This window comes from Pleurodeles waltl, chromosome 7 (assembly GCF_031143425.1).
Source record: "Pleurodeles waltl isolate 20211129_DDA chromosome 7, aPleWal1.hap1.20221129, whole genome shotgun sequence".
NCBI classification, from domain to species: Eukaryota; Metazoa; Chordata; class Amphibia; order Caudata; family Salamandridae; genus Pleurodeles; species Pleurodeles waltl.
This window is the reverse complement of record NC_090446.1, coordinates 1,082,390,001-1,082,416,741: the sequence shown is the minus strand read 5'-3', so window position 1 is coordinate 1,082,416,741 and position 26,741 is coordinate 1,082,390,001. Positions and strand designations below refer to the sequence as shown.

Here is a 26,741-nt window from a genome sequence, read left to right as displayed (position 1 = left end):
CGCTTGGCCTGTTCATTAAGGCCTCAACTATTTAAAGAACATATTAGTAGATTATAGCCTGCCATACATCCTAAAAAAAAGGCCCGTCACACCCACATAAGCCAAAAGCTTACCAACAGGACAAACATTTTTATTAAGGGGTCATTAACGATGGAAGATTGTTAGGAATACCAGGTAGCGAAATAACACAGCCATAGCTCCATAATTCCCATCTGTAAGAGCCCCAGCAATACCACCACTAATCCTGCCTCTATTACTACCCGATGAAAAAAGCATGACCAAAACATACTGCTTAAATATTGAATATCATGTCTGCTGAGCGTTCCAAAGTAAGAACAAAAAGGATTTCCACCCTTGCCCCTAACCTTAAGCCAACACCCCTCTCCCAGGCAACAGTGCCACCTGCCCTTGCCCAATCCCCACTTCCACCCACTCCCAACTCTTGAAAGCAGTTGGACCACCCAGGTCCTTGATATGAAATCCCCCTCCCCCAAGCTCACTTCTTAACATAGTGTAAGTCTAACCCCATGAGCATACATTTTTAAACACATTGTACCCGTGGTCACTATGTGCTCTCAACAGCCAGTGAAATGCAAATTGTTACTCGAAAAAAGTACAGACACCAGGGTCTGCCCTAAAATATAAAGTCAGAAGAAAATCAAAAGAAAAAGATGAATAAAGAGGGAACACCCAGTATTAAGAAAGCCCTAAGAAAGTAAAGCTAGACTGCATAAAGTTTACCACATTAAGCATCCGTAGTCTGTCCCGGGTCCAACCACTGCAAAAGGTTCTTTGCTCTAATCTCAGAGTCAACAATGTAATGTTTATCCTGCCAGATCACTTTAAGTTTATGTTCCCAGCAAAAAAAGGCCTGAGCTCCTCCATCTTCGAATGGTTGAATCAACTGACGCCACCTCCAGTGCCTCTCTACCGTGATGTAGCAAAAGCCTGGGCAAATGAAGAATGTTCCCCCATCAAATGAGGGCTGACGATCTGGAATAGCCAAGTCTGAAAGAGCTTGGCATAGCAGAAAATTGCCATGGTAAACAGGAATTGCCCTGGGTTTCTAGCCTTCCTGCGGGCCTCGAAAATGTTATCTGAAGAAGAACCTGTGAGTCCTCTGGATTTCTGTGTTCCAATTCCAGTTATAGAGCTCAGGGAAACTATCTTTGAAAGTCTCCACTATAAACTTGCAGGTATCATTACCCTCAAGTCCTTCAGGGATGCCAAGGACTCTTACATTTTTACGTCTGAGTCTATTTTCCAGCTCTTCAAGATTCCACTTGGTGTCTACCATTTGTGCCTCCATGGCCTCCGCAACTTTCTTTTAGGATCCAGTGGCTGTTTCTAAGGACAAAATCTTGTTCTCAGCTTCCCTCATCCTTTCGGAGAGCTCTGAGCAGACTTTGATGACTCTACGAATGGAGTGCTGCAATTTACGGCAGGCAGCTTATGTTCTGTGTCTCTCTATCCACGTCTCATCGCGGTGTGCCATTATACTTTGATAGATCACATCCAGTGACGTGATATTCTGATTAGAAGCTTTGCCTATACAAGAGTCGAAACCCTCCAAGCGCGGGGGTGCAGACTAGTCCCAAAGGAGCCTACTTCCCTCCTAGCGACAACTTCTTCTTTTGTACAGACCTTTTCTTGTTATCTGTGACCATACCATCCAAGCTTTCTGTAGAGGAGAACGGCTCCAGTTCTTCCTCTTGGCTGCTTGTCTAAGAGCACTGTCCATTAAATTAACAGAAGAGCGCTCCCAGAGGTGATCTGCGTTCTCATCTTCAGTCCAGTTAGAGAGCAAGAAAAAATGCTCCTCTGAATCTGCATCCATGCCTTGCTTAGCGTTATCATCCATAAGCAGTTACAACCAGTCCCCAGTCCCTTTGGTTCACTAGCATCGGTGGCCACCGTGCCATAGCGCCCAAAAAGGTCTGTGGTCTGGGCCTCTTACTTTGAATAGCAGATGAATGGCTCACCAAGCCTCCAATAATCTGGGTGATGGATTCCCTGTGATCCCTGTAAGTGTAATCCTTTGAATTCTAAGCGTTACCTCATGACCTTCGTGGGGCTTAGAACATGGTACTAGAGTATCTTCTTCCCATACAGGGGCAGCTGCGACAAGTGGGGACCCCAAATTAATTTGCTCAGAAAGAGGTTGTTAACTATCTAGCACCAAATTTATTGCTGACCAGGAGACAGAGTATCATATATAGGAGTATCAACACCCTATACAGCAGTCGAGTCTTTAGGTACTGCTGGCATTTTTAAACGAAACTGCCACTGAAGCTGCTAGATCTGTCCCTGTCACGACTCGCGTGCTGCTTACGCCTGGAACCCGCAGATCGAGTGGAGTGGGTCTTGAATGTTCGGCTTTGGCCCAGATAGGGGCGGCTCTTTCTGGTAGCCACAGTGCTGTAGGCAATGGAAACGCCAAGAACAGACCGTGCCCTTCAGAAATAGTGCCAGAGGGAAAAAAAAACCTGAAAAGGGGAAAAAACCTCCAAACAGATAGATTCCTGAAACAGGAATCAAAGAACAGGAATCAACAGAGGCAAATATAGGAAATACACTGAATTGATGAGAACCAGCACAGAAAGGCAAAGAAACAAAAGCGAAGACACCATCCAAACAGAAAGTGTTGCAGCGCAAGGAGAGAAAGAAACACAGCCCTTAAATACCACTAAACAGGAAACGACCAACAGGAAGTAAAAGGACATCATCTTAGATAGGGAAAAGTACATAGAACAGAATAGACTAGAAACCATAGAGAATAGCGAACAAGGAATGCTGGGAAGAAAAAGGTAACATGGGAAGGGGGAAAAAACATAAAGGAAGGTACAACCAGATGTCCCAGGAAAAGAAAAGAACAGGTAAGAGGGGTCAGAATGCCCGAAAAACACGGGGCACAGAAACAGAGCGAGGCCCCATGCCCTATTTGGGGCCTCGCAAAGCACACAGCAGACTGGGGGCGCGCCGCGTCTTGCAGACGCGTGGGTCGGCCCGAGCCGAATGTTCGGCTCGTGCCGCAACACGCAGCGCGACAGTAGGTCCCCCCCAAAGGCCCAGGTTTGTGCGGAAATAAGCTGTGAAAATGACGAATCAGAAGAGGTGCGTGAACAGAAGATGCATCTTCCCAAGAGCATTCACTGAGAGGATAACCCTTCCAACGAATCAGATACTGAAGACGTTTGTGAAAGATACGAGAGTCACAAATTTCTTGTACCTCATATTCAGGTACATCATCCACTAACACAGGAGGAGGACAAGGAAACTGACGAGAGTAAGGATCAGGTACGTAAGGTTTGAGCTGGGAAACATGAAAAACCGGATGAATTTTCCATGTACGAGGCAAGTGAAGACGGACAGTGACAGGATTAATCAGCTGAAGGATACGGAAAGGACCGTAATAGCGGGGTGTGAACTTATTCTGAGAAAGGCATTAAGGCAAGAATCTTGATGAAAGCCAGACTTTATCCTGAAGGTGATAGTCTGGAATGTTCCTACGTTTCTTGTCTGCTATTTTCTTCATATATCTCTTGGTGTTCAACAAGTTGGATCGAATTAATCTATGGATCTGTAGAAGTCGTCTGGAAAGGGAAGTAACAGCAGGCAGAGGAGAGGTAGACTGAGGAGAAGTTGGGAAAGAGGTGGGATGATAGCCAGGAGAACAGAAAAAAGGAATGACCTTGGAGGCACTATGGACAGTATTATTGTAGGAGAATTCAGCAATAGGGAGGTAAGTGTTCCAGTCGCTCTGGGTAGAATTACAAAAACAGCGAAGGTATTGCTCTAATCCTTGATTAAGACGCTCAGTCTGTCCATTGGTTTGAGGATAGAAACCCGATGATAGTGCTATATTGATATTCAGTGTCCTACAAAATTATTTCCAAAACAGGGAAATGTACTGAGGTCCTCTGTCAGATACAATGGTATGTGGAAGTCCATGGAGACGGAAAATATGATGGATAAATATGTGACTTAGTTCTTGGGAAGTAAGTAACTTTTTCAGGGCAGTGAAGTGAGCCATCTTAGTAAAGGAATCGATTGTGACCATGATAACCCAGTTTCCTGCTGATGGAGGGAGCGAACACATGAAATCAGTAGAAATGGTGTGCCGGGGAGCTGGTGGAACAGGCAATGGTTGTAGTAATCCTGCAGGTCTGGTACAGGGAATCTTTACTTGAGCACATATGGGACAAGCCTGAACGTATCTTTCAACATCCGATTTCCAGGTAGGCCACCAGAAAGATCGCGAGAGAAGTTCTTGTGTGGCCTTGATGCCTCTATGACCAGCAACCGGCGAATCATGGCACATTTGTAGTGCTTTTTCTCTTACTCTATTAGTAGGGAGGAACAACAGGTTCCGATAATAATAATATCCTTGCCTTCTGCATATAAGAGGGTTTAATTTCTCTACTTGGTGGTCAGACAGGCTGGAGTATTCCAGTTGTACCTCATCCAGGAAAGACTGAGCTACTCCGATGATCTTACTAGGCTCAAGTAGATACTGAGATGGGGTAGGAGTACAATCTGGATAATGGCGAGACAGAGCATCTGCCAGAATGTTTTGGGATCCAGGAATATAGGTGATGTAAAAATCATACTGACTGAAGAAAAAGGCTCAACGAGCCTGGCAACTATTCTGGCATATAAAATTACGTAAGCATTGTAGATTACGATGGTCTGTTCTCACCTCGAAAGGCTCCTTGGAACCCATAAGAAACTGTCTCCACTCTAGGCAGGCTGTTTTCAGAGCTAATAACTCCCTTTCTAGTACTGAGTAATGTTGTTCCGATGTAGAGAGTACGTGGGACAAATAGAAAACTGGATGTTCAAGACCGTCATCTTCTTGTTGTTGGAGTAAGACAGCTCCGATGGCTCTTTCGGAAGCATCAGTAACAACAATAAATTGTTTGTTGGTATCTGGGTGTCTCAAGATGGGAGCTTGAGTGAAAGCCTTCTTTAGACCTTGAAAAGCTGTTTCAGCCGCCTTAGTCCAGACAAAACCTTTCGTTAAGTTTTCCTTTTTTAAAGTGTGAGTTATGTGGCTGGTTTGTTTTGCAAAGTCTAAGATAAACTGCCGATAAAAATGAGCTAATCCTAGAAAACATTGTGTCTCCTTAATAGAAGAAGGAGATGGCCAATCTAGGATGGCTTGTGCCTTTTCTTGGTCCATAGCTATGCCAGTGGGACTTAAATGATAACCCACATATTTGACTTCCGTCTTGTCAAACTCACACTTTTCTGGTTTACAAGATAGTTGATGTTCCCTGAGTCTTTGAAGGACTTGTTTCACGTGAGAGGAATGCAGTTCAGGATGTCTAGAATAAATAAGAATATCGTCTAAGTAGATGACAACTGTTTGGTTCAAAAGATCAGAAAACACAGAGTCCATAAATCTTTGGAAAATTGCGGGGGCATTAGTGAGACCAAAAGGCATAACTCTGTACTCATAATGACCAAATGGGGTCCTGAAAGCTGTTTTCCACTCGTCTCCTTCTTTAAGACGTAAAAGGTGGTAGGCTCCCCTTAGATCCAGTTTGGTAAAGCGTTGAGCCCCTCTGACTGCCTCTAGTATATCCTTGATGAGGGGCAAAGGATAACGGTCCTTTATAATTATCTTATTCAGGCCTCGAAAATCCAGGCAAGGACGGAGATCCTTCGTCTTCGTGGGTACAAAAAAAGAGGGGAGCCCCTGCCGGAGAGGACGATGGTACAATAAGACCACTCTGTAAGTTTTCTTCCAGATACTCCTTTAGGACTTCCTTTTTGGGTTCCGTGAGTGAATACATCTTCCCAAAGGGAATGACAGTTCCAGGTTCCAAGGGAATAGCACAATCGTAATCTCGATGTGGAGGTAACACAGGTCTGGATGGTTTTTGGAACACATCTTGAAATTCTAAATAGTGTTCAGGGACTCCTTGGACAGTATTGATGGAACATCCGGTAGTACTTTCAGTAGGTGTCAATCTCTTAGGTGACCAATATGTGTCAGAAGCAAAACAGTTCTCATGACAAAACTTTGAAGACAGGGAAATAGTCCGGGTTTCCCAATTCACATACGGATTATGTCTTATGAACCACGGAATTCCTAAAATGATGGTATGGTTGGGGGATGATATGAGATCAAAGGAGATGTGTTCTTGATGGTTACCAAATTGTAAACTTAATGTCAGGGTGGTAGTATCGACTGGACCAGAGGATATTAAGGATCCATCCACTGGAATTTGTTGAGTAGTGGCCCAAGTCTTATCCATGTATATACCACTAGCACCACAATCTAGTGATGCCATTGTTCTTTCTTGACAGCCGTCAGGTAGTTGTAACATGACAGGTAACTTGAACAAGGACGTGGCATTGTCCTTAAATGAACTGATGGAAGGTATAGCCGATCACATTACAGAAGACGGGAAGTGGCGTTTCCCGATGGCCTTTGAGGACGCACGGGGCAGGCACGAAGCATGTGGCCAGCAGCACCACAGTACAGGCACAATCCTTTCTTACGTCTGTCTTCCCGCTCGCCAACGGAAAGTGGGCCTCGAGTGGTATCCACTTGCATAGGTTCTCCCTCTATGTCTCTAGCAGGAGGGCGAGGTTCCTCGGAACGATGCAGATAAACCCGTGAAGTGCTTGGCTGGGAAGATCCTCTACTCTTTCTCTTGTCCAATCGTCGTTCTTGGAGACGGTATTCGATGGAAAGTGCTTGATCCATCAGACCACGAAGATCTTCAACTCTAGTGGAGTGTACTAACATCTTTTATTTCTTCTTTAAGTCCTCTGCGAAACAAAGTCACCAGAGTTTGTTCCACCCAGGTGGTCTCAGCCGCTAGCTGACGAAAGCGCGCAATATATTGAAGGACATCTTGGGAGCCTTGTTGGATGTCACATAAGGCTTCTTCCGCAGAGCCCTCCAATCCTGGACGACTAAACATTTGTTTAAACCGATTCACGAAGGCGGAATAGTCAGACAATACCGGGTCGTTGGATGATACCATCGGGGTTGCCCAGGCCAGGGCAGGACCAGATAACGCACTGATAAGATATCCCACCTTTGTCCTGTCATGGGAGAATTGGGTAGGTCGGAAGGCAAAATACACAGTTAATGAATCAAGGAATTCACACAGTTTAGTTGGTTCACTGGAGAAACGAGGAGTAGAGGCGGAGACAGTCGGAACATCGCCACTGCGGAAAGCCAAAGCCTGTCGTAACGCAGCATTCTCATTGCGTAATTGTTGCAGTTCCTGAGCCTGTTTCTGAATAGTTGCCAGAAGAGATTGATCAGGATCTGCAGCAGCCGCCACTGTATCATCCATGGTGTTAGATGACGTTGGGAGAATTTGGTGCTGCAATCTGTCACGACTCACGTGCTGCTTACACCTTGTAGGAAGTTGGCTCTGTATGCACTATTTCAAAATAAGGAATAGTATGCACAGAGTCCAAGGGTTCCCCTTAGAGGTAAGATAGTGGCAAAAAGAGATAATACTAATGCTCTATTTTGTGGTAGTGTGGTCGAGCAGTAGGCTTATCAAAGGAGTAGTGTTAAGCATTTGTTGTACATACACACAGGCAATAAATGAGGAACACACACTCAGAGACAATTCCAGGCCAATAGGTTTTGTTATAGAAAAATATATTTTCTTAGTTTATTTTAAGAACCACAGGTTCAAATTCTACATGTAATATCTCATTTGAAAGGTATTGCAGGTAAGTACTTTAGGAACTTTGAATATTCACAATAGCATATATACTTTTTACATAAAACACATTTAGCTGTTTTAAAAGTGGACACAGTGCAATTTTCACAGTTCCTAGGGGAGGTAAAGTAATGTTAGTTCTTGCAGGTAAGTAAACCACCTACGGGGTTCAAATTGGGGTCCAAGGTAGCCCACCGTTGGGGGTTCAGAGCAACCCCAAAGTCACCACACCAGCAGCTCAGGGCCGGTCAGGTGCAGAGTTCAAAGTGGTGCCCAAAACATAGGCTTCAATGGAGAAGGGGGTGCCCCGGTTCCAGTCTGCCAGCAGGTAAGTACCCGCGTCTTCGGAGGGCAGACCAGGGGGGTTTTGTAGGGCACCGGGGGGGACACAAGCTCACACAAAAAGTACACCCTCAGCGGCACTGGGGTGGCTGGGTGCAGTGTGCAAACAAGCGTCGGGTTTTCAATAGGACTCAATGAGAGACCAAGGGGTCTCTTCAGCGATGCAGGCAGGCAAGGGGGGGGGGGCTCCTCGGGGTAGCCACAACCTGGGCAAGGGAGAGGGCCTCCTGGGGGTCACTCCTGCACTGAAGTTACGATCCTTCAGGTGCTGGGGGCTGCGGGTGCAGGGTCTTTTCCAGCCGTCTGGATTTTAGAGTCAGGCAGTCGCGGTCAGGGGGAGCCTCGGGATTCCCTCTGCAGGCGTCGCTGTGGGGGATCAGGGGGGACAACTTTGGTTACTCACAGTCTCGGAGTCGCCGGAGGGTCCTCCCTGAGGTGTTGTTTCTCCACCAGTCGAGTCGGGGTCGCCGGGTGCAGTGTTGCAAGTCTCACGCTTCTTGCGGGGATTGCAGGGGTCTTTAAATCTGCTCCTCTGGATACAAAGTTGCAGTCTTTGTTGAACAGGGCCGCTGTTCTCGGGAGTTTCTTGGTCTCTTGGAAGCAGGGCAGTCCTCTGAGGATTCAGAGGTCGCTGGTCCTGGAGAAAGCGTCGCTGGAGCAGGTTTCTTTGGAAGGCAGGAGACAGGCCGGTAGGACTGGGGCCAAAGCAGTTGGTGTCTTCTTTCTTCTTCTGCAGGGGTTTTCAGCTCAGCAGTCTTCTTCTTCTGTAAGTTGCAGGAATCTAAATTCTTAGGTTCAGGGAAGCCCTTAAATCCTAAATTTAAGGGCGTGTTTAGGTCTGGGGGGTTAGTAGCCAATGGCTACTAGCCCTGAGGGTGGGTACACCCTCTTTGTGCCTCCTCCCAAGGGGAGGGGGGCACATTCCTATCCCTATTGGGGGAATCCTCCATCTGCAAGATGGAGGATTTCTAAAAGTTAGAGTCACTTCAGCTCAGGACACCTTAGGGGCTGTCCTGACTGGCCAGTGACTCCTCCTTGTTATTCTCATTATCTCCTCCGGCCTTGCCGCCAAAAGTGGGGCCGTGGCCGGAGGGGGCGGGCAACTCCACTAGCTGGAGTGCCCTGCGGTGCTGGAACAAAGGGGGTAAGCCTTTGAGGCTCACCGCCAGGTGTTACAGCTCCTGCCTGGGGGAGGTGATGTGCAGGCTTTGTTACAGGCCACAGAGTGACAAAGGCACTCTCCCCATGTGGCCAGCAACATGTCTCGAGTGTGGCAGGCTGCTAGAACCAGTCAGCCTACACGGGTAGTTGGATTAGGTTTCAGGGGGCACCTCTAAGGTGCCCTCTGGGGTGTATGTTACAATAAAATGTACACTGGCATCAGTGTGCATTTATTGTGCTGAGAAGTTTGATACCAAACTTCCCAGTTTTCAGTGTAGCCATTATGGTGCTGTGGAGTTCGTGTTTGACAGACTCCCAGACCATATACTCTTATGGCTACCCTGCACTTCCAATGTCTAAGGTTTGGCTTAGACACTGTAGGGGCACAGTGCTCATGCACTGGTGCCCTCACCTATGGTATAGTGCACCCTGCCTTAGGGCTGTAAGGCCTTCTAGAGGGGTGACTTATCTATACTGCATAGGCAGTGTGAGGTTGGCATGGCACCCTGAGGGGAGTGCCATGTCGACTTACTCGTTTTGTTCTCATCAGCACACACAAGCTGGCAAGCAGTGTGTCTGTGCTGAGTGAGGGGTCCCCAGGGTGGCATAAGATATGCTGCAGCCCTTAGAGACCTTCCCTGGCATCAGGGCCCTTGGTACCAGGGGTACCAGTTACAAGGGACTTACCTGGATGCCAGGGTGTGCCAATTGTGGAATCAAAAGTACAGGTTAGGGAAAGAACACTGGTGCTGGGGCCTGGTTAGCAGGCCTCAGCACACTTTCAATTCAAAACATAGCATCAGCAAAGGCAAAAAGTCAGGGGGTAACCATGCCAAGGAGGCATTTCCTTACACACCTGGAGTCCGCAGATCGAGTGGCGTGGGTCTTGAATGTTCAGCTTTGGCCCAGATAGGGGCGACTCTTTCTGGTAGCCACGGTGCTGTAGGCAATGGAAACGCCAAGAACAGACCGTGCCCTTCAGAAATAGTGCCAGAGGGGGAAAAAAAAACCTGAAAAGGGGAAAAAACCTCCAAACAGATAGATTCCTGAAACAGGAACAAAAGAACAGGAATCAACAGAGGCAAATATAGGAAAATACACTGAATTGACGAGAACCAGCACAGAAAGGCAAAGAAACAGGAGCGAAGACACCATCCAAACAGAAAGTGTTGCAGCGCAAGGAGAGAAAGAAACACAGCCCTTAAATTCCACTAAACAGGAAACGACCAACAGGAAGTAAAAGGACACCATCTTAGATAGGGAAAAGTACATAGAACAGAATAGACTAGAAACCATAGAGAATAGGGAACAAGGAATGCTGGGAAGAAAAAGGTAACATGGGAAGGGGGAAAAAAAAACAAAGGAAGGTACAACCAGATGTCCCAGGAAAAGAAGAAAAGAACAGGTAAGAGGGGTCAGAATGCCCGAAAAACGCAGTGCACAGAAACAGAGCGAGGCCCCATGCCCAATTTGGGGCCTTGCAAAGCACATAGCAGTCTGGGGGTGTGCCGCATCTTGCAGACGAGTGGTGTGGCCCGAGCCGAATGTTCGGCTCGATCTGCAGCACGACAGTCCACAGTAAATTTTTTATATACCTGGACCCCTGGGGCTCCACCTCCCCACTGACCTTTTCTCATAAAATTTTTCCTCCCACCAGTATTTCAGATCGATGTCATGCTGACTTCATTCCTGCTGCCACAGCTGTGGTTATAGTACTCCCTCGGATCTTCGACCCTCTTGAGGCTTCTGAAGCATATTTCTCCACCGGGCCACAGTGTAGCTAGCATGGCTGGTGCCTCCAGACAGCACTGCTGCTCCCTGCACACCAGACTGGGCCAGAAACCGCCTCCAGGTAAACAGGCATGGAGACCGCAGCTCGGCAAAAATCAGCCACACAGCAAGTGGGAGGCGGGAGCTGCATCCAATTCTCATGCCGACTGCCAAAGGGCAATTCATCTAGGTCAAGAGCTCGGAGAGGAGTGAAAAAACAGCCGTCCTCACACAGCCACCATATTGCTTTTCAAACAGAAAGCCTTGTTTAAAAAAAAAAAAAAAAAAAAAAAAAAAAAAAAAAAAAACACACACACCAGTATAAAAGATGCTGTAAATCTTTTTAAACGTAACATTTTTAATGCAAGCATATGGCTGCAATGCTTAGTGGCAAAATATTTTTTCCTCTTTTTTTAAATGGTGTTTGCTTGCAATAAAATATTTTTAAAAATTGCCATTCCACCACCCTGCCAAGGGCAGACATTTTGGCTTTGCCAATGCTCATCTTAGACATGGGGTGTTAATGGGATTCTTAACAGGGTGACAAATGTTCCAAAATGGAGGCTGTCGCCTATCATGTGACATAACAACAGTAGTGAGAACTTGTTCTATGACCTGCAGCTGCGCAGGGGGCTAAATGAGAAATGGACTACTATTTTGGCAGCCAGGCTACGGATCTCATCTCAAAAGGTTCAAAGAGTGTGAAAAGAGGTAATAATAAATGATGCAAGACAGAATTATGTGAAGATGGTTCTGGCATGTTGGGGGATGGGCTTCGTAATTAACAAGTTACTTATGCTTGGTAATGCTCCTCCTGGTGGATACTCCATCTAATTGCAGGCTCCTCACAGAAGAACACTCTCCAGGTGCCCGAGTGGATCCGTAATCTTTTTCAACAATGCTCCAGGCTGCTGCTAGGTTGTGTTGTGCACCTCTGCCTCTGTGCTGCCACAAAAGCAATGGAGTGGAGCCGCATATTAGCGCTACCCCTATGCCCTATGGTCTGACATCAGCTACTTGCTTGACTCTATCCGTGCTCTCAGATGCAGAACGTGAAACAATTGTTGGACCTTTTAGATGTTACAAATGAGGTCATTCTACAGAAAGGGGAAGTGGGCTGGCTTTGAGGAAATCTGCGGTTAGATAGAGCTTTCCCCAGAAAGCGTTACCGAAGGTTAAGTTGCATGTTCTTATAATGTGTACTTCTAACCACATACTCCTCACCTTAAAGTAGATGCCAAAGCTGTACTTTTCCCAGGGTGAAGGGTCTGGAGAGTAGGCTCAGACTAAATAGTAGTGCAGGCCGAACAGGCGAAAGGTCCTTCCCTTTGGACCTGGCTGTCAAAGCAGTAGTGCTTTGTGAACATGTGCACCAACACCAATGCTAGAGCCAGAAATCAAGGACAGGCACACTGCATGCCAACACAGTGGTGAGAGCCTAGTCTTTGGACTCCCTACCAATCCTTAGGATGTGTCATGGCTACTGCATAGCAGAGTTTAATGCAGAGAGCAATCCACCTCAACAGAGTCCTCTTCTGCATTGTCTTTTTTTTTCTTTGCTCCACAAAAATATCACAAAAAGCTGATCGTCCACCCAATGGTCTGTGGTGAGATCAATTCAAAACAATGAAGCCCTATTGGGGTCCAGAAGAAGCCGCCTCTCCTCCTCCTTTGATGGGAGAAGAATGCTGGCAGGGTGATGGATTGCCCAAGCAGGTAGCCAGACTCCTCAGCACCAGTTTTTCTGGAAAAAGGAGGTGTAGGGCAGTTACACTGACAATCCCCGAAGTGGCAGATCTGGTGGCAGTTGGTGCGTAAATTAGTCTATCAGTGTTTTTGCAGCTGAAAGAATGTTCGCACCATATTTGAGGCTGCACTATCAATTTTGATGTTTAATGGTCAAGTGTGCGTCTAGATGTGTGTGCTTGTCCACTGATCTGTTGGAAGGTTCTTTTAAAGGTAACAAATCTGGTTAATTAGCCCTTAAGTTGAAGTCACCCATGACCACAACTTTGGAATCCTTTATCTTTAGATGAGGTGTCAGCTCCAAATGTTTATCCGTGAAATTTTACAGTACTGCTGCAAAGGAGAGCAGTTTGGATTGGTGAATAGATGCTTAGCTGTGCACTGAACAAGCATTATGTGGGCTCAGGGATGACAGTGAAGGTAAGACTGTCATAATGGGCCAAGGCTATTCTTGACCCACTTTTCTGTTTTTCAGGATGACTTTATACATTAAGAAATGTAGGGGAGTTCCTCCAAACCAAGGCCCTTGTTTAGAGTTTGTCAGATGGGATACTCCGTCACAACGTGCCAGGGGCTACTTTTTGTACTGTGGCTCGAATAGCAGTCTTATTTGTGACAGAGTAGCCTGTCCACTAAGCACTAAATAAGGCCTCATATCTTGGAAATACTTTAAGTATACATCTCGTCAGCCACTGTGAACACAAAACCTCCTGTGCTTCAGAGCAGTCAAAATAAAAAAGCTGACATCCTGCCAAAAACAGTTAGGAAATTACTCTTCCTTTAAAAAAGTGAATCCAAAAAATTTGTTTAGGGTGTGGGTGTTCCCCACTTTTGAAAGTACTTTTGAAATACCTAAAAGTGAATCTACCATTTTTGTGTCTGTTGGTGGGTCCTGCTTAGGAGATCCGCTAGCTGATTGTGTATTCCTAGAATGTATTCTGCTAATAGATGAATGTGATTGTGATTTGCCCATTTCCATATAGTTTGGGCTAGAAGGGACAGTTGAGATGAATGTGTCTCACCTTGTTTGTTCAGGTAATACATGGTTGTCATATGGTTTGTTTTTATCAGCACAATCTTGTGTTTGAGAAGGGGTTGAAACGCTTTTAGGGCAAGTAATACAGCTAATAATTCTAAATGGTTTATGTGAACATTTTGCTGTTTTGAATCCCATTCCCCTTGGAAGGTAAGGTTGTTGAGATGAGCTCCCCAACCTATCATTGATGCATCTGTTATTGTGGTCTGAGGCACAGGGTCTTGAAATGACCGCCCCTTCATTAAATTGCAGAGATCCCACCATTGAAGGGACTTGTGAGTTTGGCGGTCCAACAACACTAGATCTTGCCATTGTCCCTGTGCTTGGGACCGTTGCTGTTTGAGGTAGTGTTTTAGTGTCCTCATGTTCAGTCTTGCATGCAGTACTATTGCTATGCAGGATGCAATCATTCCTAAGATTTTCATGATAAATCTTACAGTGTATTGTTGATTTGGCTGTATTTGTGGTATGATATTTTGGAAAGCTTGTATCCTTTGTGTATTTGGATAGGCTAAGGCTCTTTAGCCTGAAGATGAGATTTTTAATAGTTGAGAGTGAACCCTAGTGCATGTAGGGCCTCTATTACGTACTGAGTGTGTTGTTGGCATTGTATAAAATTGCTTGATTTTATTAGCCAATTGTTTAGATATGGAAAGACATGTATGTGCTGCCTTCTTAGGAAGGCTGCCACTACCGCTAGACATTTTGTGAATACCCTTGGAGCTGTTGTTATGCCGAATGGTAGAACTTTGCACTGATAATGTTTTCCTGCTATCACAAACCTGAGGTATTTTCTGTGAGCTGGATGGATGGATATATGGTAATGCGCACCTTTGAGGTCCAATGCAGTCATGTAATCTTGTTTTTGTAGTAGTGGAATTACGTCCTGTAGAGAAACAATGTTAAAGTGTTATGACAGGATATATAAATTTAGAGATCTGAGGTCTAGGATGGGCCTAAGAGTGCCAACCTTTTTGGGAATGAGGCAGTATAGTGAGTATACTCCTATTCCTTGTTGAGAATGTGGGACCAATTCTATTGCTTGTTTTAGTAGTAGCGAATGTACTTCTTGCTGTAATAGAACATTGTGTTCTGGGGACAGCTTGTGGTATAGTGGAGGAATGTTTGGAGGGGTAGATATCAATTTTAGGCAATAGCCATTGCAGATAATTGACAGTACCCAATGGTCTGTGGTGATGTTTTGCCAATGGGAGTGGAACTGCTGCAGTCTTACCCCCAGAGGCGATGTGTGGAGTTCAGGGATGGCAAATAAAGTTACTGTTTAGATGGGGTAGTGGCTTGTTTTTAAGTTTGGAACTTGCCTCTGTTTCTAAAGTATTGGCCTCTGTAAGACCCCTTAAACACCCTCGCTGGTATTGCTTCTGCTGTTGCCCTTGCTTCGCCTGGGAGGTAGAAGCCTCAGTGGATTGTGGCTTGAATCCTCCTCTGAACTGTTACCAGCAAAAGGAGCCTCTATAAGGTGTTGTGTATAGTGTTCCCATTGCTTTGGCAGTGTCGGAGTCTTTCCTCAGATTTTCTATAGCCGTATCGACTTCAGGGCCAAACAAATGCTTCTTATTAAAAGGCATGTTGAGCACCGCCTGATGGATTTATGATTTAAAACCAGAAGAACGTAGCCATGCACGTTTATGTATAGTAATGGCAGTATTGACACTTCTAGCTGCTGTATCTGCAGCATCAATGGCAGACCGTATCTGATTATTGCTAATGGCCTGATCCTCCTCTACAATTAGCGGTGCCCTTTTTTGATGTGCCTTTGAGAGGTGCTGTAGGAGTTCCTGCATCTCGTCCCAGTGGGCTCCATCATATCTTGCTAGCAAGGCTTGCGAGTTGGCAATTCGCCATTGGTTGGCCGCCTGTGTGGCCACTCTCTTGCCAGCAGCATCAAATTTCCTACTCTCCTTATCAGGGGGAGGAGCATCCCACAATGACTGGCTATTAGCCCTCTTTCTAGCCCCACTTACTACCACTGATTCTGGAGGAACTTGGTGTGTAATATAATCAGGGTCTGTAGGAGCAGGTTTATACTTTTTATCAATGGGTGGAATAATTACTCTAGGTTTGACTGGCTCACAAAATATTTGATCTCCATGTTTAACCATGCCAGGTAGCATAGGAAGGCATCGATATCTAGTTTAGGGTGTGGGTGTTCCCGTACACACACGTAAACAGAAAATCCTCTTCTAGGGGCTCAGTGTGCATAAGCACCCCATGGTATGCTGCTGCCCTGGAAACACCCTGCGTGTATGCAGTAGTGTCCTCTGTTGGAGAAGGCTTGGAAGGGTACAAATCAGGGTCATTGTCAGGAATAGGATCTGGGTCATATAGATCACAAGGATCCACTGTATCACCATGTGAATACTGCAAATGAGTTGGTGAAGGTAAAGCTGGTAGGCTAGTGGGTGGAGGCGAAAAAGAAAGTTGTAATGAATGAGGGGGGAGAAGTATGGGCAGGTGCTGGCTTCTCCTTATGTTTATACATTTTTGCTGGTGGTTGAACAGTGTCTAATTGTTCCTGAAAGGCCAGCTTCCTTTTGGTTTGCAGAGGAGGTGCAGTTACTATTCTGCCAGTCTCTTTGTGAATGTGAATCTTGGATTGTCTTTCATCCATAACCTCAAGGATAGGCTGAATCTCAGTGTCCTCATCAGAAGGTCTATAAGATTGTTCATGTAGGGATTTTGAGCTCTGTTTAAGATGGATCAAAAGTCCTTGCTCTTCTGAATAAGAAGATTTTTTCAGTTCCAAAGATGGAAGTTTTTTTCGGTCCCGAAAATCGAGTCGGTTGTTTCGGCTCCAAAGCAGGGCATAGAGGCTTCGACTCCGAGGAGTGAGGACACTTGCGCTAGTCCGAAATAGAACTCTTTATGGACTTACTCGACTCCGATACCGACGGAAGAGTGGCCTTTTTCTGTGCCGAACCCTAAGGTCGGTCGACAATAGTCTTTTTTCGGATATATATATATATATATATATATATATATATATATATATATATATATAAAAAACTATCTTTCCGAACCGAAACATGGAGCGAAAAGGAACACGTCCGAACCCGATGGCGGAAAAAAAACAATCTAAGATGGAGTCGACGCACATGCGCAATGGAGCCGAAAGGGGAGGAGTCCCTCGGTCTCGTGACTCGAAAAAGACTTCTTCGAAGAAAAACAACTTGTAACACTCCGAGACTAGATGGCGGGATGTGCAAAGCATGTGTATCTGCAGCTACACATGCCATCGAACATATATATATATATATATATATATATATAGAGTTAATAGGATTATTCAATGCATTTCAATTAAGATCAAGAAGTAGAAGCAATATCTACTCAAGTTGAGCATGCACACCTTTCTAAAAAAGCAACGAGTTGCAAAGAATATCTAAGTTGTAAAGTTGAATTTGCCTCCAAATGCAATGATCATAAAGGTGGAGAAATACCAGAGGAGGGCTTTGGGTGTTTTGGTACACATTTTGTTTTACATAAAATATTTAACTTAGTCATTCAGTCTGGTAAAGTACAATACTAACTTCATATGTTTAAGAAATAGCCTGTGCTTTCTGTGTATACATACTAGGTTTTATGTCTGAGCTTAATGTTGTTGGCTTGTCAAACTATACTAAAAATTTAAATGAAAGGGCTAAGCAGGAAAAAATCACAGGAATGATAAAGAGAGGAGGAAGGGAATACACAAAAAATTATTCGATTAATAACTTTCATCTTGTATCTAAATTTGAAGCATAGATTCATCATATTAACATTTCAATTTCTTACCATTGATGTCACAACTAGGGCAGGAGAAAAACCCATTGCCAAATAGAAGAGGAGTTCAATAATCTTATATCTAAAAAACAAAAATAAAAAAATAAACATTTTTGAATGCACACTATATACCGGATACATTTATTGTAAAGTAATACTTTAACATTCTCTTTAATGATATTACTTGAAGAAACTGGTTAGCTGTTAAAAAACAGCCTTCACTATAATGAATATCAAACTGACCCACCATACTTGTGCCTCTCTCTAGCACATGTTCGCATTCAGCGTGTGAGAAAGTTGATTAGTTGAGGTGAATGATACACAATATTAATGCACTATTCCTGTGAGGTCTAGTAAAGGTTTCAGGATTTAAACCTGAGCTCAATCCTTGGTAGCTATCGTACAGAGCACACAGGTTTAACTTAAGAAAATGCATAAAGTATTCAGAAGTACCAAAAACAGTTTAAAAGTCGAGCACACTAAAACTACACTAAAAATCCCACTACAACTTGTGAAAATAAAGAATATATTAATGCACAAAATGACACCAAGAGTCCAATAAGGGGAATAGAAGATACAAATTTAGAAAGGTATAAGCCGGAGAGGATTTGACATAACTGGATGCTGGTCAGGTCCATGGAATTTGATTTACTGCTGCAGAGAAGAATGTAGTGGGAGCTCAGGTGAAGTCAAACTACTGGCAAGGCACCCTCAGTGAATCAGCTTGGAAGGTTAATTCTGGTCATCAGTTCTCCAAGCGCAAACACTTGAGAAAGTTTAGTAAGTCCCAGGTTTTAGGGCTAGGCAGGAAGAGTACACTCTCACACCAGCCAGGAGTATTAGTACCTCAGTGTAGGGAAATGCTTCCCTTGACATGGTTACCCTAACTTTTTGCCTTATGATTGCAAGTGTGCTGGGACCCTGCTAACCAGGCCCCAGCACCAGTGTTCTTTCCCTAAACTGTACTTTTGTTCCCACATTGGCACAGCCCTGGCACACAGCTAAGACTCTTGTAAATGGTACACCTGGCACCAAGGGCCCTGTGGCCAGGGAAGGCCTCTAAGGGCTGCAGCATATATTATGCCACCCTGGGGACCCCTCACTCAGCACATGCACACTGCCTCACAGCTTGTGTGTGCTGGAGGGGAGAAAATGTGTAAGTCGACATAGCACTCCCCTCAGAGTGCAATGCCCACATCCCACTGCCTGTGGCATAGGTCACCACTCTAGCAGGCCTTACAGCCCTAAGGCAAGGTGCACTATACCACAGGTGAGGGCACAGTTGCATGAGCAAAATGCCCCTACGGTGTCAAAGCCAACACCTTAGATATTGTAAGTGCAGGGAAACCATAAAGAGTTTATGGTCTGGGAGTCTGTCAATTACGAACTCCACAGTTCCATAATGGCTACACTGAAATCTGGGAAGTTTGGTATCAAACTTCTCAGCGCAATAAATGCACACTGATGACAGTGTAGGATGTCTGGTAAAATACACCCAGAGGGCATCTTAGAGATGCCCCCTGAATACCAGTCCGACTCCTACTGCTAGGCTGACCGGTTTCTGCCAGCCTGCCACAAACCAGACGAGTTTCTGGCCACATGGGGTGAGTGCCTTTGTCACTCTGTGGCCAGGAACAAAGCCTGCACTGGGTAGAGGTGCTTCTCACCTCCCCCTGCAGGAACTGTAACACCTGGTGGTGAGCCTCAAAGGCTCCTGCCTGTTACAGCACCCCAGGACATCCCAGCTAGTGGAGATGGTCGCCCCTCAGGACACAGCCCCCACTTTTGACGGCAAGTGCAGAGGAGGTAATGAGAAAAACAAGGAGTCACCTACCAGTCAGGACAGCCCCTAAGGTGCCTGAGCTGATGTGACCCCTGCCTTTAGAAATTCTCCATCTTGAGATTGGAGGATTCCCCCAATAGGAATAGGGATGTGCCCCCCCTCCCCTCTGGAAGGAAGCACAAGGAGGGTGTAGCCACCCTCAAGGACAGTAGCCATTGGCTACTGGCCCCCAGACCTAAATACACTTCTAAATTCGGTATTTAGGGGCAACCCTGAAACCAGGAAATCAGATTCCTGCAACCTGAAGAAAGAAGGAATGCTGACCTGAAAGCCCCACACAGACAACGTAGACACCAACTGACTTGGCCCTACCCCTACCAGCCTGTCTCCAGACTCAAAGAACCTACACAGCGACGCATGCCGCGGGACCAGCGACCTCTGAGGACTCAGAGGACTGCCCTGCACCTAAAGGACCAAGGAATTCCTGAGAACAGCGGCATTGTTTAGAAACTGCAACAACTTTGCAAATTTGAAATAACTTTTAAAGAGACTCTCACTTCCTGCCAGGAGTGTGAGTCTTCATAACTCTGCACCTGACGCCCGGCTCGAGTTCAGGACAACCAACAATGCAGGGAGGACTCCCAGGCGACGCCAATGACATAGACACCCTGAGTCGACCACCCTACACCCCCACAGCGGCACCTACAGGGAGGATCCTGAGGCTCCCCCTGACTGCGACTGCCTGGTAACAAAGGAACCCGACGCCTGGACCAAGCACTGCACCCGCAGCCCCCAGGACCGAAAGGAACCACCTACTAGTGCAGGAGTGACCAGCAGGCGGCCCTCACCCTAGCCTAGTCGGTGGCTGGCCCGAGAAGCCCCCCTGTGCCCTGCCTGCATCGCTTAAGTGACCCCCTGGTCCCTCCATTGCTTTCTATAGCAAACCCGACACCTACTTTGCACACTGCACCTGGCTGCCCCTGTGCTGCTGAGGGTGTGTTTTGTGTGCCTGTGTGTGTCCCCCCCCCCCCCCAGTGCTCTACAAAACCTCCCTGGTCTGCTCCCCAAGGAAGAAGGTACTTACCTGTAAGCAGACTAGGAACGGAGCACCCCTGTTCTTCATAGGTACCTATGTGTTTTGGGCCCTCCTTTGACCTCTGTACCTGACCGGCCCTGTGTTGCTGGTGCTGTGACTTTGGGGGTTGCCTTGAACACCCCAACTGTGGTTCTAAAAATTCTGGACCCATGTAATTTACTTTGCCACAGCAGTACGATTTTAGTATCAAAAGACCGATAATGACTAGTACACTAAGCATGAGCATTTTCGCTCAATTCCAGCAGCGTTTTCACCTCGAAATCGCCATTTTCGTCCTGCACTCGTGGCTCCCATTTTATACATGGCAGCCATTTTTAAAAGTTGCCCTCACATAGGCTTATAATACAGTCCGATTTGATTCCAAGGACACGTACACCTTGATTGACTTTTCTCTGACCTGGGCAAGCTGGAACCATTGCCTCAGGCCAAACCTGTTTGGTCAGTCCCTCTCCCAGTGGCCGAATCAGATAGCATCAAGGCACACCATGCCATAAAACCCTTATTATCGCTCACACACCCTGCCTAATCTTGCTCACACCTGCACCTGCTCTTTTCTTCTTCTTACTTTACGAGGGGGAGGTGCCCGTTTTTATTGGGGGTCCACACTTATCTGATGTAAAATATTAGGCCTTGCCGGGTAATTTATTATGGGTTGGATGACATGAAATATGAGGTTTCATCATGACACTGTTTTTTCCTTTGTAGTGAAAACATGTGAATGACCAACCAAAATGTCAAGAATGTTTGCCTGAAGCTTAAAAAACTGTATATAAGGAAACCTGACTTTGCATTGAAACACAGTCTCCTGAGAACATACAAACCATGCTGTTATACTTCTAGGACGCTTGTCACTTGGTTGCAACCAATAAATTCGATCTTTGACTTCACCTAGAAGACTGAGTTTCTGTGGTCTGAATCAGGAAAGTACCCGAGGTCTTTGGGTGTACCCTGGCACCACTGGGTTACCGGATCAGTACCGGTTCTGAAAAACCCAGTACCTCTGTTGGCGCCCAACGTGGGGCGATACCAGCGGTACCGGTCCAAGCCTGAGGTCCGTGGGGAGCTTCGTGTGAAAATTCTGGAGGAAGGCCGCCACTTCATCGACCCCTGCAGGTCGACGTGGTCCGAAAGACTTTGCTGCGAGGTTCCCCGCTTCCCGACGGCTACGAAGGACTGCTGCCCTGGCTATCGCCCTGATTTGGACCCTTGATGTTTGGTAGAGCGAAACGATAAGACGAGTCTTCTGGTGACGTCATCGATATTTTCAGTTAAGTATAAGTGGAGCGTCTCCCAGTCCTTAGTTGGACACTTGGTTTGGTCCTTAGTTGGACATTTGGTTTGGTATCCCTTTGGGATCACTTTGATTTGGAACTTGCAAGTACCAAAGCCGAAGGACTCGTGTATTCACAAGACTATCGTAAACGATAATCCTTTGAAGTTTGAAGCTAGACTAGTGAGCGAAGATGCCTGGTCTTAGCAGACTTGGAAATTTGTTTTGTCTTGGTTGTAAAAGGGACTCCCGGTTGGAGGACTCATGTCCGGTTCCTCCGATTGGAACTCCAACCTATGAACTATATGCGAAGCACGGAGTGGGCCCCATCACGTTTAATAAAGTATGGGTCCGCTATTCTTGGAAATAAATGTCTGTGAGGCTGTTTTTGCAGTTTTTTGGAACACTATTGAGAAAAGTTTTCTTTTCTCTTGTAAATATGACTTACAACTAGGATCTGCAAACGGTTCTGTAAGTAAATCGCGACGGCGCTATTTATGAAAAATGGCTAAAGCGCGCTGTATTGTGTGTCCTGAGTGTTTTCTGTTTATATCTGAAATGAGCTCAATGTGTGTTTGTGGGTCTTCTTGATGTTTTCAGTTTGTTAAGTAAAATGTTGGTTAATTAATATTAAGTAGAAACTTGAAATGAACCATGTGATGTGCTAACATAGCTATATGTTGCTCTTTAATTTATAGAATGAGCAATTGTGCACATATACAAAACTGCCGTTAAATGCTTAATAAATTAGAAAACACATTCAATAGATATAAATAGGGCCCCAAAAAAAAAAACGAAATTATCTATTTTTGCAAAAAAATAAATACATTTGCAGCATTTTTCTTAGATGCATTGTATTAGATGTTCACAGGCAAACTTTTCAGCTGCAGTATATTTGATAGGAATGTTCAATTCAGCCAGCACTTTCCCAGTTAAACACGGGTGGAATTTTGCATAACCTTCCTTTTAAATGAAAGTGGCGCAAAAATGTGACGCATTTGAAGTTAGGCTTATGCGCTTAGGCTTGTGAGTTAATGTATCCCAAATAATAGGCAAGGGATGCAGCTTGCTTTTATATGTGGAATTATCACCCAAAAAAAAGAATAATTGTTTTAAAAAAAAAAAAAAAAATTTTTATTAATTATGGAAAAATTATTAAAAAAATAAGTGCCTTTCAAAATCGTTTTTTAATATTTATAAAGCTTAATACCTATACTATGACCTCCTAGCATTAAAATTTAATTTCAGTTATGTTGCACCGCTAAAATGACATTTGTATGTGCAATTTTCCCTTGGCGCAGGAGCAAACAAGCTCATTTCTATAAAGTATAAAGTTAATATTTTCAATGGCTGACTCATGGATTGTGTAATAGACATTCTGGTAATGCATATTATGCAAGAAAATTGTAGGATATTGATTTTTAATGCCTAAAATATCAAAGTCGATTTTGGGCAAAAGCACTGTTTAAACTGCATTTTCTTTCATTCAGAGTACTTTTTAAAGTGTCTCAGGCTTCAGTAAATGCATACATTTAGGTTTGATATATATTTGCAGGTTGTGCCTTCTTATGATTCAATGAGTCAATGTGCCAGTACAAAGGCTTGTTTTAATATCAAGGTTGAAGGTTCTAACTTCAGCTGGGCCTACTGAGACGTTCATTCATTCGAGGTTGATGAAATATGTACCATTGCATGGGATTGCAACAAGCATTTATTCTAACAACTGGTATGTGTGTTATTAAGGTTTGTGAATTATTCACAGTAAATGTAGTTTAATAATCTGGAAATAGAGATAATTCTTTTTAGCGCCTAAAAAGGAATTTTTTTTTATTTTTAAATAGAGTGAATTATTGCAGGTTAGAAGGAAAATAGGAAGGCCTACTGTCTTTGACAGATTCAGAGTGGCAGAAGCTAGGAGAGCTACAGAGGCTGGCTCAAGTCACGCTGCTGAGATGCTATCTTTAGTTTTCCCATAAACAATGGAGGAGGCTGTCATGTTGACACTTGTGACCTTTTAAATTAGGGCCTTGTCTCTGTGAAATGCAGAATGACCCTACAAGCCTCTAAAAGTGGGATTTCTGGTTTCTCCAGAAGAACATCAATACAATTAAAGAACTTAATTCCAAAGGGAAAATATAAAAAAAAGGGGTTTCTTCGAAAGTCCCAACATCATGTTAAATGCTCTGCAGAACTGATACATTTGTGTCTCCGCTCTAAAAAAATAAAATGATGCCTGCTAGTTGCTTTTATTTGACAGAAAACGAAGTGTTGCATTAAGTCTTAGACAGAAAATAAGATGCAGCCCTTTTCTAAAATTTTGAAGGCTACATGCCTTAATGAGAACGATTTACCAATTAAGACTTATTTTTCACAGTGGAAATTGTAGGTGCCAAATTAATATGGAGTGTCAGTGTAACAATTTTTACTTTTAGAAAGGTAAAACTAAGGTGGCTTGATGTTGCGAAGTAACTGACAAGAGGGTAACAGTTAAGTAATGGAAATTTATTTTTGTGTATTTGGTCCTATCATGAATTTTTCTTGCTGGTCCTGTATGTTAGAAGAGAAACAGTAAAGTTATATTTGACAGCAGATTTCCATTGCCTGGTGATCTACTGTCAAAAGGAGGGTAAGGATTTTAAACCTGACAAATTAAACAGGCCCAAATATTGGGTTTTGGGCTGCAGGTTTACAGTGCATAAAGTACATGACATGGTGTTGTGTGTTACCGCTTATTCACACATGCTATTGTTTTGTCTATGCTTTTTGTGTTTGATACACAGCAAGTATACCTGATAGCTTGACGTTTTGTGCGTTTTTATTATTTTTTATTTGTTTTTTTTTGCACGTTTGTTGCTGCTTTTGATACTATTACAAGCTCCCCTGTGTTGTGAGGGGATGGTCATGACGATGCCCATCGCTACGCAATAGTTGGTTGAACTTGTTCTGGTTACTAAATTCCACAGATAATGATATTTCATGCTGTGAACATAAGAGACAACACTTCACCAGTGCATGTCTATTTGGCTATAATGGTATTGAAGGAAAATAAAAAGAGATATACAGGATCAAAGTGTGTCACCTGCAGTTAGTCACATTACTGCCCCTTCCCTTAAAGGAACAGGCAGCCCTACATTTATGTAGCCTTGATTGGACCTAAGGACGAAATTATAGATCTGTGACTCAAGGTGGCCTAATTTCTATATTACATTAGTTAATGATGTTCTGTTTCCTAAGTAGCATATGGCTTTTGTTCCTTAAAAGAAAACCAGGTTTTCATTTTTTCCTGAAGAAGGAACTGAAACATTAGCTTATAAGTACCGTATATGGTGTAGTCACCAACGGTAGAGTTAAAATTTGTGTAACTTTGGCCTTTGTGTATCACCCGTACTCTCGGTGTTGTGTCACATGCCTGACTATCACCCAAATAATTTTTTTGTTCTTCCTATAGGTTTTTTCTTTTGTTACTTCCCCTGACCAATGTCGCATCATGCTTAGTTATTGAGATTTTAGCTATGTCCTAGTCCCATTTCTCTTTTTCAAATTCCTTTCACCAGTCAGACCTTTTATTATTATTGATGTATTGTTCAGGTTCACATTTCCAGACTGCAGTGATGTACCAGGGACCCCCATGTTATGTATAATTCCCTTTGGTATGACCAGACTGGTTTTCAAGAATTTGCCTTAGGCCTGCTTCAATGTTTTCCAGCCTGACTGTCAGGGTAGCGATAGACTGGTTAACTGACTCAATATTATAGTAAGACAAGTTTTCCATCTCAATAGGAGATATCTTATGTTTACCTTTTTGAACATGACGAATTTTCAATGTCTATTTTAATTCGGTTTTCGGTTCCCTTCTGTTCCTGCTACTTTAATTTTTGGTGGGATCAGATGTGTCCTAATCATGCAAATATCAGGACCCTCTAGTTCTTGTCTTTTTGTTTGCACATTTGACTATTAGCCTGTGTATTGCATAGTGCACCTGATGCACAGTTTTTAAAGGAAGGTTTCTACATGTCCCTGATAATCAGTATCATGTGATTTCTCTATTGAGATGTTCTAAGATAAGGAGGAACACCTAGACTAAATCATTGAGGAAAATATGTGTTTACCATTTTACCATTACCATTTATTTAATTGTTATTAGCCTATCCGGCCTTAACAATAATCACACAATAGATATCAATCCATCAAACTCAATAAAAATCACATCGAATAAAACATCTCAATAAAAGAAAAATATGCTTGAATTTTTGATTTAACATGTGCCAAAAATGTATCCAATTTACCATGTATTATCGTAAAACCTAATTTGACCATAATTTACATAAAAACTTAACTTATTCTAGAAAAACATTATAAGTCTAATATTTAAAATATCTTATTATGGGACGAATCATTTGGGGCCTTGCATTGCCTTCCAACCATTTAATAAAAGCCTGAGGCCTAACCCAGTTTTTCACTACCCTGCACCGATTTCCCAGGCTAAATAGCTACGGGATAACATAGACTATTATGCCTGTACCAACTGTGGGTGCATTGATAGACGAAGTTTCCATGCTTCCAAGATATAAGTTGAGACCTTTATCACAATGTATTTCTCATCTGAACGCATACATAGCGCTTCCGCCTCCTTGCACTTCCTAACTCCGTAAGATCTGAAAAGTGGACGAAGGTACAGTTTACGGAGTCTGAGCGTAAAGTGGCATAATAAAAGGAAGTGGGAAAGTGTTTCCGGACCGCCATGAAGGCATGGACAGCATTCTAGTCTACCCGGAGGAGCGGATTGCCATCTGTTAACCACCGCTGTCACTGGTAGTATGCCCATACGGAATTTAAAGTAGAGAGCCCTTTTTTCCTCCGGATAAATACTGTCTATGAATATTGCTGGTTTAAGCTCTTGGTTAAACAAAATATACCGCTTGAATAAAGGGCTAAGAGACTCGCACATAGTTTCTGTCTTTCGCTCCCAATATGCCTTTTTTATAACAGCTAGACTAGGCCTTCCGATTTTTTCTGGATGGAGCCAAAAGTCATCCTGGCCAATAGCAGCCAGG

The 26,741-nt window shown here is 44.1% G+C and overlaps 1 protein-coding gene across 3 annotated transcripts in view; it reads right to left on the bottom strand.

Annotated features, from left to right (window-relative positions):
• MMD (monocyte to macrophage differentiation associated) overlaps window positions 1-26,741 on the bottom strand; it is a 153,940-nt gene that overhangs the window by 30,971 nt on the left and 96,228 nt on the right. For all 3 annotated transcript variants that reach the window (XR_011194192.1, XM_069200023.1, XM_069200024.1), the window contains exon 7: window positions 17,551-17,620. Coding sequence is in view for 2 of the 3 variants with exons in the window: in XM_069200023.1 (XP_069056124.1) it covers window positions 17,551-17,620 (70 nt within the window). In the remaining variant the exon portion in view is untranslated. The remainder of the gene's footprint in view (window positions 1-17,550; window positions 17,621-26,741) is intronic.